This window comes from Prionailurus viverrinus, chromosome C1 (assembly GCF_022837055.1).
Source record: "Prionailurus viverrinus isolate Anna chromosome C1, UM_Priviv_1.0, whole genome shotgun sequence".
Classification (NCBI taxonomy): domain Eukaryota; kingdom Metazoa; phylum Chordata; class Mammalia; order Carnivora; family Felidae; genus Prionailurus; species Prionailurus viverrinus.
In genome coordinates, this window is record NC_062568.1 from 6,087,875 (window position 1) to 6,101,920 (window position 14,046).

The 14,046-nt window shown below is 48.0% G+C and overlaps 1 protein-coding gene across 1 annotated transcript; it reads right to left on the reverse strand.

Annotated features, from left to right (window-relative positions):
* Positions 1 to 13,028: 13,028 nt before the first annotated feature.
* LOC125173275 (small cysteine and glycine repeat-containing protein 4-like) lies at positions 13,029 to 13,415 on the reverse strand. Its single transcript, XM_047872200.1, has one exon. It carries the CDS (start codon positions 13,413 to 13,415, stop codon positions 13,029 to 13,031), a length of 387 nt encoding a protein of 128 aa, XP_047728156.1.
* Positions 13,416 to 14,046: the final 631 nt, after the last annotated feature.

Below are 14,046 nucleotides of genomic sequence, written 5' to 3' on the forward strand. Positions count from 1 at the left end.
TTATCAGGGGTTATTACAGAGCGTCCTTCACATTCTGCCAGACGATAGAAGCACATCCTGAGCACAACATTCCCAAGCCATGTGCCAGACTTGAGCAGGCTTCTGCTATCATCCGCCTATTAAAAGAGAAAAACAAACCTCTAGACTCAGTTCCTAGTGATCGTGGATCAGCCCGCCATGGACTGCTCCCTTGAACTGGTTGCTTCCATTCGGCTATCCATATTCAGATCACTCTTTCCAGTTAAGGGTAAATAGTGAAGGCAATCGGCACAGTCTGCAGGTCAGGTTCTGTCGACTATTGCGGAATATGAAACTGCTTTTACCAGCCATCCTGGGACAGTCCGAGTGGCACACAAATGAGGCAAGCCCAGGTGTCCTGTCAGCCCCCTGAATGAGCCTGAGTCAAAGGAGCTTGGAATAATGTTATGAACCGGGCCTTTAACACAGGACACACTTCAGGTTACTTTTTAGTTGCTGTTAAAGAAGCCTTAAAACTTAACTAAGGAGGTAAATGACATGTACTCTGAAAACTATAAAACTTTGGTGAAAGAAATTAAAGATGACACAAGTAAATGGAAAGATAGTCTATGTTCATGAGTTGGAAGAACCAACATTGTTAAAATAAAATAAAATACTACCCAAAGCAATCTGCACATGCAATGCAATCCCTATCAAAATACCAACAGCATTTTTCACAGAACTAGCACAAATAATCCTAAATTTCTACGCAACCGAAAAAGACCCTGAATAGCCAAGCAATTTTGAAAAAAAAAAAAAAGAGCAAGACTTGATGTATCACAATCCCAGTTTTCAAGGTGTACTACAAAGCTATAGTAATCAAAACAGTATGGTACTGGCCAAAAAGAAGTACATAGATCAGTAGAACAAAATAAAGAGTCCAGAAATAAACCCAAGCTTTTATGGTCAATTAGTCTATAACAAAAGAGGCAAGACTATACGACAGGAAGCAGACAGTCTCTTCAGCAAATCGTGTTGGGAAAACTGGGCAGTTACATGCAAAAGAATGAAATTGGACCACTTTCTTACACCATATACAAAAGTAAACTCAAAATGAAAGACCTAAATGTGAGACCTGAAACCATAAAAGTCCTAGGAAAAAAACAAACAAACAAACAAACAAAAAACAAAAACAAAACAAAAACATAGGCAGTAATCTCTTTGACATCAGCCACAGAAATATTTTTCCAGAAGTGCCTGGGTGGCTCAGTCGGTTAAGTGACCAACTCTTGATTTCAGCTAAAGTCATGATCTCACAGTTCATGGGATCAAGTCCTGGGTCAGGCTCTGCACTGATAATGTGGAGACTGCTTGGGATTCTCTCTCCCTCTTTCTCTCTCTGCCCTTCCCCACACTCACTCACTCTCTCTCTCTCTCTCTCAAAAATAAATAAATAAGCATTTTTTAAAAAAGAAATATTTTTCCAGATATGTCTCTTTTGGCAAAGAAAACAAAAGCAAAATTAATTATTGCAACTATATCAAAGTAAAAAGCTTTTGCACGGTGACAACAAGCATCAACAAAACCACAAGATGAATAGGAGAGGTTATTTGCAAATGATGCATCCAATAAGAGGTTAATACGCAAAATATATAAAGAACGTATACAAGTCAACACCCAAAAGACAACGATGCAATTAATATATGGTCAGTGGACATGAACAGACAATTTTCCAAAGAAGATGTAGAGATGGCCAGCAGACACATGAAAAGATGCTCAACATCACTCATCATCAGGGAAATGAAACTCAAAATTACAAGGGGCAATCACCTCACACTGGTCAGAATGGCTAAAATAAAAAACACAAGAAATGACAGGTGTTGGCAAGGGTACGGAGCAAAAGGAATCCTAGTGCACTACTGCTGGGAATGCAAACTGGTGCAGCCACTGTGGAAAACAGATTGGACATTCCTTAAAAAATTAAAAATAGAATTTACCATATGACTCAGTAATCCCACTCCTGGGTATTTCCCCAAGAAGTTACAAAAACACCAATTCAGAAAGATACATGCAGTCCTATGGCTACTGCAGCATTACTTACCATAGCCAAGAGAAGCCACCCAAGGGTCCATCGATAGATGAACGGATAAAGAAGATGTGGCATCTATCTACAATGGAATATTATTCAGCCATAGAAAAGAATGAAATCTTGCCATCTGCAACAACATGGATGGATCGAGAGGGTGTAATGCGAAGTGAAATAAGTCAGAGAAAGACGAATACCATGTGATCTCACTCATATGTGGAATTTAAGGAGCACAGCAAACAAACAAATTAAAAAAAGAGACAAGCAAAAAAACCCAGACTCTTAACTACACAGAACAAGCAGATGGTTACCCAGAGGGGAGGTGGGTGGACGATTGGGTGAAACGGGTGAAGGGGATTAAGAGTTCACCCATGATGAGCACTGAGTAAGGTAAGGAAGTGTGGAATCCCTACATTGTACACCTGAAACTAACGTCACACCGTAGGTTAATTACAGTTGAATTTTTTAAAAGTCTTAAAGATGGCTTCTTTGTAAATGCAACTGTGTCCTGCTTTTCAGAACAGAAAGACAGGGAAGTGGTTTGGGGCTGTCCGTTGCACAGACCTGTAAATCATGCCTGCACCTACCTGACTTCAGTCACTACAGTCCTAAGATAACCGCCGTATAAAATAGCTGATTCATTTCTGGCTGCTACTTTTTTGTTGGAATGTGATCATGCCCTGTGGATTTTTAGTAGTTGTTCTTTCTTGTGCCAGGATAAAGACAGAGCAATGCAATTGCTTAAATAACTATCCTGGAAAACACCCAGTGAGCAAGCATTTCCTCTGTGCCTTCAGCTCACACACATTTCTCCCCAGTGCTCTGACCTTCAAGATTCATCTGTTCTTATCTGAAAGGGCCCCTGAACTTCTCTTTTCAGGCACATTAAGATTTTCCATCGAGTAAACTTGGGGGGAAGCAGCGTACACAATTTAATAAATAGTTGTTGAATTATCCTTGTCTTACGACGAAGTAACTCTGACATCTGCGAGATGAATCCACGCAAAAAATTCCAATGCATGGACAAGAACCAGAATAACCCTGTCCATTGACTTTCTCAGAGCTATAGAAAAAAAGGAGTTGATTCTGGGGGCACCTGGGTGGCTCAGTCGGTTAAGTGTTTGACTCTTGATTTCGGCTCAGGTCATGATCCCGCAGTTTGTGGGCTCGAGCTCCATGTTGGGCTCTGCGCTGATAGCTTGGGATTCTGTCTCTCTCTCTCTCTCTCTCTCTCTGCCCCTCCTGCTCTCATGCGCACACTCTCTCTCATTTTTTCTCAAAATGAATAAACATTTGTTTAAAAGAAGAAGTTGATTCTGAGTTTACGTAGGAGAAAAGGAATTGGGAAGACTGATAGGGACCCTCTATCGTGGGAAAGTCTTCCTTCCCATATAAGACCTTCAGTAAGAATGGGAGATGGGAAAATGTGAGGGGAGATCCAGGCAGCGCCCACCATAGGCCTGCAGCTGGCACTTACAAGGTGGGACCCAGGGGGAGCAGGGAGGGCTGAGGACACTGAGAGCCGAGCCTGGGAACATAGGTAGAGGTAAGGGTAGAAATCCTTGGGTTCAGGTGTCCCCCGCGTTTTGAAAGCTCAGGCCTTCAGTAGTTAGGCTACTTTGCTTTTACAAAGACCTACGTTAGGACCTGCTGTTTTTGCTAACGGAAAGAAATCTCAAGAGGTTGTTCACTTTTACAATAAAGGCCGCAGTAGCGTTCAGCATTTGTAGCGGAAGCACTGCCCCTGAGCAGAAGAGCAGCCCCCTCCCCCGCCCCCACCCAGCTCCTTCTCGGGATGCACCCTCAGCAACTCCGTGTCTCCGCATCCGGCCTCCAGACCTTTGAACTGCATCTCTGAGTATCTGTGATTTGTCCCCATTGATTTTGTGCATCTGTCGGCAAGCTGTGTCCTAAGGTTGCAAAAAAGCCAAAGAGAGGTGATTTGGGGTTCTGGGAACGCTCAGCATTTGCTCCGTGTAAGTTAATGGTAATTGACTCACCACTTTCCGCCACTTTGGTTTTCGAAAGTGTTCATAGGAACGCTCCGCTTCCAGAGAGCAGGGGACACCTGTGCTCTGGTAAAGAGGCATGAGAGGTGTGGAGTCAGTGAGAACTAGGATTCCGGGTTCTGGAAGGGGACGGACGACAGAACCAGGACGTGAGAAGGCGAGACCAAAAATAGAGACCAGTTAGGGGCACTTGGGTGGCTCAGTCAGTTAAGCCTCTGACTCTTGATCGTGGCTCAGGTCATGATCTCACAGTTTGTGAGTTTGAGCCCCACACCGGGTTCTGTGCTGATGGTGCAGAGCCTGCTGGGGATTCTGCCTCTCTTTCTCTCTGCCCCTCCCCTGCTTGTGCTCTTTCTCAAAATAAATAAGTAAACTTAAAAAAAAAAAATTTTTTTTTATTGAAAAAGGGATGAGTCAAAAGGCTTTTGCAACAGTCTTAGCCTGAGAGCCTCAGCAGTCTAGAGACTGGGGAAGAGAGGGAAGGAACAAATGGTAAGCAGGGCATGGAATATTCCCGAGAGGAGCCCCATTACAGTAGAGAAAACAGCATCACATTAACAGTAACACATGGTGTTTTACTAGATTTGCTACTTAGTCGCTCGGTAAGTGGTCAGTAAATATTGTTGAATGTACTGATCGGTTGATTAACTGAATGTTGCTCATCATTATGCATTATGTAGGTCCTCTCACCCCTCTTCAGAGTCCAGCAACCTCCTGCCCCAACAACCATCATCCTGGGATCCCCACAAGGTATCAGTGGGCTCAAGAATGTAGCACACTCAGCGGCCCTGGAAGAGGGCCCTTTTCTCCCCTGGCCAGTCCCCCAGGGCCTGCAGTGATGCAAGTCCGAGACCCGGGGGGCAGGAAAAACCACGAAGGCACATGGTGGATCCCACCTGCTGCAGGTACTGCTTGAGGGGTGAAGGTCCTAAGCCAAAGCCATACCATGATGGAGCCCACACTGCCACCAGCCATCACACTGTCTCGTAGTAACTACCACGGCCAACCTTCCTGGCCACATCTGTACCAACATCATCTTGCCCTGATGTCCCTCTGCTGCAATGGAGAAAATGTCTTCCCCCACCTTGTACCACACCCTGGACCCACCGGGCCTCACAGAAAGTGTTTCTCATTGCCCAAGTCCATCATGAGATTCAACTTCTATAGGTCCACGACATGAACCACTCAAAAGACCTTTAGTAATCGGGTCATTGGTCACAGGAATTAACCCCATCGCCTGGCTCTTGTCCCTTAAAACGATTTTACTTGCTTTTGTTTTTGTTAGGATGTGCCTCAGTCTTCATCCCAAGTGACCCCTGGCAGACCCACCTCCCCATTTCTCAAGACCTAACCAGACATGTCAGAATCCCCAGACCAATAGAGCTGAGGCTCAGATGGGACTGTCATTGCCTAAATGTACGTGACATCATGGAAGCAGAACTGATAAATATTTGTGGTGACCCATATGGCTTTCCAACTACTTCTTCTAGCTTAATGAGCTAGTCAACTCTATTCCTTCCCCTTCATATACTTGCTATTGCTCCCTGTTTTGGTATCAATTCTCCCTACCATTAGGTGAATATGTAAGTTTCTGCATATGGTACATGTGCTCCAAGTGTATTTGTGGAACGTCAAGGTGAAAAAGTTTAGAGAAATTCTTCATTGGGGCCCCCATCACCCGCTCTCCAGGCCATCTTTCAAACAAGATATCCAAATAATAAAGAAGATATTGACAGGATCATGATGGAGTTGAAACTGTCATTCAGAAGCTCTGCTCTAAAATGGGCTGACATGGGAGGGATTAGCACCGCATGACGTTACTTAATGTCTATAAAGGAAATTAAATGATTTGTTTTTATCTTGAACATTTAACTGGGTTTCCCTTATTTTTTGTTAGTGAAAGGATAGGAGACCTTTACATTATGTAAAAAGGTGTTCCTCTTTCCCTCCTAAAGGACAGAAAAGTTGTGCCTGCCACCCTAGATTTAAGAATGGATGTCACTGGATGTGGCAAGGGGATGTCTTTTAGGGATACTCCACAGGGCCCAAGGGATGATGGAAAAAATTAGTTAAGCTGGGAAAAGACAGAGACTAAAGAAATAAGGACTCAGAGCACACCAAGATCACCATAATATTTAATCTTAACAATGCTTTCCACTGTAAAAGAGTGCAGGAATCCCTACAGTTAGCCAAAGACTAGACTCCTACACAGATACCATCGAATGGGTTCTTTGCTTCTCTTGAATTTGTACCAAAGCTGGAAAAAATAACATCGGACAATGATCAGATCTCAAAGTGTGACCGCATTCAGATTAACTTAGATATGGGAACGTCTGCTCAGCTTCACCCTGTTGGGAGATACAATAATCCCAACTCCCCAGCAGTACAGCCTGGTCATTGGAAACCAGAGAGCATTCAAATGTGTGACCCATTAGTCAGTAGCACAAATTCTTGCCTAAAGCCTGGCTCAAATGCATAAGCATGCCAGTTAAAAATAACCAGGCGTGGCTGTTGTAAACAGAGGGTACCATTCAGCGCATCTATCAATTAACTTCCTGCTTATAGTTCTACCTGGGATGATAAACCCTTGAGCAAAAGCAAGCCAAGTTAACAAACATTTGTTGAACCAATTTTACGTGCCAGGCCACGTGGGCAGCACAAGGAAATGTACGTCTAAGTAACTCCAGCTTATCAGAGAGATGAGAAGAAACAACTGGGTAAACTGAGGAACAAAGAAGATTTAAATAATAGCCTAATAAGAGTGGACTCCGAGTATGGGCTGATTAAGTTCCAAGGGAATATTAAGCCTTGCAAGAGTTCCAAGGAGGGGCTAATTAAATCCAATCACACAGAGAAAGTAGGAAAGCTTTATGAAGCAGGCAGAGCTCAAACTGAGTCTTGAATGGGAAACCAGATGGGAACAGGTAGAGAGGAGGAAGGAGCAGCGGGTGGGGGCACAGTCTGGGGCCATCCTGCATGAGCTGCTTCCTCCCTCCACCTCCAGCGGTGGGACCTGATTTTTCTATACCTCAATTTCCCGATGAAAATAATAATCCCTATACCATAGGACTGTAAATACGATCATACACAGAAACGCTTAGAATAGAGCTTGGGACAGACCTCATAAATGTTAGCCAACGTGAGTATTTCGAAGTGGGCTGCACGTCGTAAGGGAAAATACAAGGCTTCTCCAGGAGGCAGAAAAGAAAGCACATGTGCCTATAGTGGAAAGTTTATTCCAGAGAATTAGTAGGTATGCAGGCTGCAAATACAAGTTGAAACTAAGTCTGAACTGTAGGTCAGAGAGACTTCGATGTTTCTTTTGCAAGCGAATTATGTGGCATGTAGAAATGGTATTTTTTTTTAATTTTTTTTTTTAACATTTATTCATTTTGGGGACAGAGACAGAGCATGAACGGGGGAGGGGCAGAGAGAGAGGGAGACACAGAATCGGAAACAGGCTCCAGGCTCCAAGCCATCAGCCCAGAGCCCGACGCGGGGCTCGACCTCATGGACCGCGAGATCGTGACCTGAGCCGAAGTCGGACGCCCAACCGACTGAGCCACCCAGGCGCCCCTAGAAATGGTATTTTAGGAGCACGTACCTGGCAGCAGCTTGTAGGATAAATTAAAGACGAAAACCTATAGAGGGACCAATGAGATGACTCTAGGTAGGAAATTCCATCCGCATTAAAAATTCAAGGATCTCAAATGCAAACGTCTTATTAAAATTCTTGTTCGTCATAATACATTCACTAATGAACACAATGGGCTTATGTCTTAGAAGCGACTACAGTTCGGGGCGCCTGGGTGGCTCAGTCGGTTGAGCGTCCGACTTCAGCTCAGGTCACACTCCGTGAGTTCAAGCCCCGCGTTGGGCTCTGTGCTGGCAGCTCGGAGCCTGGAGCCTGCTTCGGATTCTGTGTCTCCTCCTCTCTCTGCCCCGCGCCCCCAACCCCCCGCTCATGCACTGTCTCTCTGTCTCTCAATAATAAATAAACGTTAAAAAATTTTTTTAATAATAAAATGTGTATTTATTTTGAGAGAGAGACAGAGGGTGTGTGTATGTGCATGAGCAGGGGAAGGGCAGAGAGAGAAAGAGAGAAAGTGAGAGAGAATCTGAAGCAGGCTCCATGCTCAGTGTGGAACCCAATGCGGGGCTTGATCCCATGAACCGTGAGACCATGACCCGAGCCAAAATCAACAGTCGGTCGTTTAACCGACTGAGCCACCCACCCACCCCTATTTTTTTTTTCAGCTCTTTTAATATTCCAGAAATAATTCTAAGTATTTTATCTGCCTTGATTCTTGCAATAACCTTCCAAAGAATATACTGTCCATGCTCCCAGTTTACAGATGAAGAAAAAGTAAGACACTGGAACGTTAATTGTCTTAAGGCCACAAAGAAACTGGAGTCAGGACAGCGGCACAGGCAGCCTGATCCCAGAGCCAGCCCTCTCAACCACGCCGCAACCCTGCACTTCCTGTCTTCAAAGTTCAGCGTCTAGATCAGGGGTCAACACGCTAAGGCCCACTTTTGGCCTGCCACCTATCTTTGTAAACGAGGTTTTATTGGAACAAAGCCACTCACACATTTAAGTGTTGTCTACGGTAGTTTCCAGTCACAGTGGCTAAATTGAGTCATTGCGACAGAGATCATGTGACATTCTTCCGGTCCTTGACGGAAAAGTTTGCCAAACCCTGGTCTGGATTATGCAGCATGCTCAGTCCAAAAGGAGTTCTGAGTACAGGCAAACTGTTTTTGACCTGATACCCCGACGAGCTGCAGTGGGGTACAAGGGTGGCCTCTTTTGCTCTCTGTCCCGCTCAAATAAGCCACACCCTTCTCTGAGCTTTTCCAACTGACTTTCCTCCTCCGTGGAACCTGTCTTGTTCCCATCGCCAGAACTGGGATGGCTTTCCTGTTTATTTACCAGTCTTTGGGATCACGGGCGCCTAGTCACAGTCTGCGAATAACCAATTTAAAGTGGTATTTCTTTCCAACAAATGAATACTATTCCATGTCGAAAATCTATTTTTGTATCTGCATAGAAATAACAGCAGTAGAGTAAGTGAGGAATGTTTGGATCCGTGTAACGCTCCTTCCCAAGGCTAATGTGGGGTGAATGAGGCACCCACCTGGGGTGAAAATGTAAGGTGGCACCCAAAACCTGAACTCATCGCGATATTTTTAATGCAATATTTAAAAAAAAAAATCAAAGTAGGTGCAAGAAGTCCCTGATGAAAACCATAACGACATTTTACCAAAACAGAGGGCTGGACACCGCACTTGCCTGACTCGGCCTCCCCTCGTCCCAACCCCGCAGCTTACTACACAAGCATTTAACACGGTTTAGTACCGACTCGTTCTTTCAATGCCTCCACAAACCTACCAACACAAACATGGCGTACCCTCCCCTATTAAAGACTGTGGCAGGAGGGAAGATACGTGTGGTCAGACGAGTACAAACGACTTAAGACCCCATTGCCCCTGGAGCAGCTTTTCAATTCTAATCACTCCAGGAGAAAGGCCTCCACCATGAACGCCATGCCAGGTTCTACAAGGCCACCAAGATGAGCAAAGCTGGTTCCCACCTGCACACCTGCTCTACAGCACCGTCTGGGAGCTGAGAAAGCCAGCGTGGCAGCCAGCTGACTGGATTTGATCCAGGCTCCGCCATACAGAGGCTGAGAGACTCCCCCTCACAACCCTGATTTCCTACGTACACAGTGGGGATGATTTTCATACTTGCCTCTTAGATTGTCGTGTGGACCACATGGGAGGAGGCTTGCTAGAAATGTCAGCGGCCACCATTGATATCGTTGACTCCATGGGTGATGAAATGACCCGTTTTCCCGGCTTCCCCACCTGCCCTGGTTAGTTCACCTGCCATATCTAGTGTCCACCCACCTGTCCAGGCTGGAGCCCCCACTCTTGGATTCTTGAGTCCATTTGCTTCTCCACTCAACCTCGAAATGTTTCTCGAATGTCCCATTGTATGGCAGGTCCAGCCGCCATCATCAGTGCCCAGATCACCACAGCAGCTTCTTGTCTGGGTTTCTGCCCCTCCCTCCGCCCATTCTCCCTGTGCTGCCAGACTGGTATTTTCTCCAAAGTATATCACTCGTCCACTGAAATCCTCCAAAGAATCTTGCACAGTGTGGAACACAACGTCCGCCCATTTGTGCAATGTTTTTCCTGGTCCGGACTTTGCTCACCTCTCCAGCCCCGTCTCCTCACGTGGCACCGTCACCCTCCACTCTGCAGCCACACCGAACTCGGGCTGCCCCCGTTGGTCACGCTGCCTCTCACCTCTGACCTTTGCACACAGTTAGGTGCCTCTGCCTGAAATAGACCCCAGCCCCGCCCTGTCCCCTGACACGCCCTCTTCCCAGAGGTTGCCTTAACCTTTCTGGACTTGGTCTAAGTGTCGCTTCGTCCATGAGATTTTCTGTGACCCTGGCACCCCACCCGAAGCCTGGGTTAGGTCTTCCTGCATCTCTATGACACCTCACGCTGCTCCCAGCCACAGCACTTGTCACATTACACAGTATTTCCCATGTGCTTGTTTGTGTCCCTCATCACGTGAGTAGCCCCAAGCCAGGAGCCGTCGTTCACCGTCGCCTAGCCCCAGTATCTGGACAGCACAAGGCACAGTGAGTGAGCACCATTCTGGAGCCTGACTGGACAGTTACATCAGTGGGACAGAACTGAAAAAATTATATCTATAGATAGATAGGTTCCTCAAAAATTATGTACACAGGGGCACCTGGGCAGCTCAGGGGGTTGCGCTTCTGGCTTCGGCTCAGGTCATGATCTCACAATTTGTGAGTTCAAGCCCCGCATCGAGCCGTCAACGCAGAACCGGCTTCAGATCCTCTGTCCCTCTCTTTCTGCCCTCTTCTGCTCACACCCTCTCTCTCTCAAAAATAAATAAACATTTAAAAAGTTACACAGATAATTAGAACAATATATATATATAATTATAAATACAATTTTATCTATCTATCTATCTACCATCATCTCCTGATTACAAGTAACAATAGTAAGACACAGAATACGTTATCCGATACTATAAAAACAAGGAAGCGTTATGGGAGCTCAGAGGCAAAGAACTTCCTAGGCTAGGGGTGGGCAAGTGGGGAAGATGGGATTTAAGCTGAAACCATGCCATCTGTACATGACCTGAGGTGGGTTCAAGACGAGTAAGCAGTAAGACTTAAAAAGTAGCTAAAGTCCTGCCAGCCCCAGCCCCATGTCTGCTAGGTAACGATGGTAAACGTATACCTCCCACAGCATTTGTCAAGAAACCCGGAGCAAATCCACCAACTCCAAGACCGCTTCTGGAGACCGAGACTCCTCTTCCTTCCCTCGGTAAGCATTGGTGGACAGATACATCCCGCCCCCACCCCCCAGTAGTGAGTTAAGTTAGCTGTCACCTGGATGAGCAGAGACCTTGTGTGGTCCAGAAATACCTCTGAGGAGTGCTGAGAAGGAACTTGCTGGAATGTGGCTCTCACCCAGGCAGCAGGGTTCAAGGACCACCTGGCGGTGTGAGGAACAGCCAGATAACAGCAGGTGCATGCATGAGCTTGGGAAGACGAAGAAGGGAAGGAAATAAATGAACAAGGACACGCGTGTAAACTCTGAGAATCAATAAGGTAGAGAAATAGGATTGCCAGGTTCGACGTCAGAAGAACCTGGGATGAAGTCAGGATTTATTAGCTGCATTTCTTTCGGTGAATTTCTTAACTGCCTCGAGCTCAGTCCTTTCATCGATGAAATGGGTCTAATACAACCCACCTCGAAGGGTTATGGGGAGGAATAGAAGCAACCATGCATGTAGAGGGGGGTCCACAGCAACTCACCACCCATCCTTTCTTTTCTGAATGGACATGGGGGTGGAGCGTGAGCTGAATAAGGGGACCCCTCCGTTGCCCTGCTGCCGAAGCTGGGCTGGCAACGAGGTGGGCCCCGACGTCGACACTGTAAGTGGAATCAGCTCAGGCAAGGTCTTCCCTCCCCGAGGGCCTGCTGGGTGAGTTTACTGCTGCCTGAAATCCGCAGAAGCAGAGGAAATACACGGCTGTTGGAGGCACAGCCAAGGATGCCAGCAAGAACAAGAGCCTTCCAGAGCCTTCCAGAGCCGTCCAGAGCACTCAAGCTCCCCGGCGGGGCCAATGCGCCCCAAACTCCCCAGAAACCGCCTGGCACCGCAGGGTAGGGCCTACGTGCCTTCTTCCTCCCTTTGGGACCCTCTTCATTTCCCAAACAAAGCACCCCTTCACCACCACCAATCCCCACCGCCCTCGCCCCACCTGGAAAATCCCCCCTGTAAATCTGAGCACAGAAGCCCGTCAGGTGAACTGTCATTTCGGGGCAGCAGCAGAGGGGGCCGTGTGGCTCTCTGACGAAGGGCTGTGGGTGCAGGGTCAGGTCCAGGGGTGGCCACAGGACCCTGCCGGGGCGCCAGAGCCAGAGTCAGAGCCCCATCTGCTGCTCAGCGGCCCGAGTGGCCGACACAAGAACGGACAGAAAATGGGACCAACGAAGAGATGTGATCGTGCATCAAGTCACTTTATTAGGAAGTTTAAAACAGCAGATGTAGACAGAGCCACAGAAGAGCCAGCACGCGGGCAGAAACCCCCAAAATGGCCAGAAGCCAGGCCCGAATATTTATCAGAGATGGAACATGACACACAAATAAACCCTTGGGGCTCCCAGGAGGCTGGGACTTTGCCCCGATGTCTTCTCACAAGCTCTCTGGTTGCATCGTGGTTCCGTGCTGCACGGTGGCGGGGAGGGAGGATTTGTGCCAGCGTGGGCACAGGAGGTTCTCGGAAGGACAAAGCAGGAGGAGGGGGAAAGCTGGTGACAGGCCGAGGGAAAGGAGACGGAGGAGGGTGGGCCAAGTCTTACCTGCAGGGCAGGGGGGCTCCCGCAGCTCCTGGGCAGGGGTGAGGCCGCCCGCCCGCCTAGCTGCAGCACTGCTTCTTGCAACAGCACTTCTGCTGACAACAGCACTTCTGCTGGCAGCAGCCCTTCCCGCAGCCACACGAGCCGCAGCCACACGAGCCGCAGCCACACGAGCCGCAGCCACACGAGCGGCGGCAGCAGCAGACCACGGGGACGCTGCAGCAGCCCCCGCAGCAGCCGCAGCAGCAGGGACAGCAGCTGGAGCAGCAGCCCACCCGGTAGCACCGGCAGGTGGTGCAGCTGCCGCAGCCGCCGCCGCAGCCACCGCAGCCACCGCCGCAGCCACCGCAGCCACCGCCGCAGCCACCGCAGCCACTACTGCAGCCGCCGCAGCCGCCGCCGCAGCCGCCGCAGCCACCGCAACTTCCACAGCCACAGCACCCCATGGTGTCGGTAGAGAGGACTCGGGAGAGAGGAGGAGGGAGACTCGGGAGGTGAGGGAGGTCTGGTGCCGCCTCCTGCTGGGGGAGGGGCTTATATACCAACCCGGGAGGTGGGCGGGGGGAGACGTGTGACCACTTCCCTGTTGTTTATTTCAGTTCCTATAGGAAAACTTCAGGCCCTTCCTGTTTATTTCCTGACACCTTTAGTCCCATTAAGTCACATATTTTCCGTTTAAGTAAATTTAATCTCTGTTTCACCCAGTGGGAATATTTAGCAAAGAACCCAGCTAGCCCGTTTTCAAATATAGCTGGTCTTGGAATAGATGAGCCGGAGGAGACCCATCTGGCCACTGTTCGCCTTGCTCGCTAGTTATCTCCGCAGGGGAATTGTTATTTCCCTTGACACCTCTTTCAGGAAAATTCTTAGGGGTCCTTTCAGCGGGAGGAAGAGAACATAGAACCTTAAATAAAGGAGGTAAGTTGCCGGGGCACCTGGGTGGCCCAGTCGGTTAAGCGGCCCACTTCGGCTCAGGTCACGATCTCACGGTGCGTGGGTTTGAGTTCCACGTCGGTTCTGTGCTGACAGTTCAGAGCCTGGAGCCTGATTCGGATGCTGCGTCTCTCTCTCTTCTCT

What these genes read in the sequence shown, in the direction of transcription:
- LOC125173275 (XM_047872200.1), bottom strand. Translation starts at nt 13,415, where the DNA reads ATGGGGTGCTGTGGCTGTGGAAGTTGCGGTGGCTGCGGCGGCTGCGGC.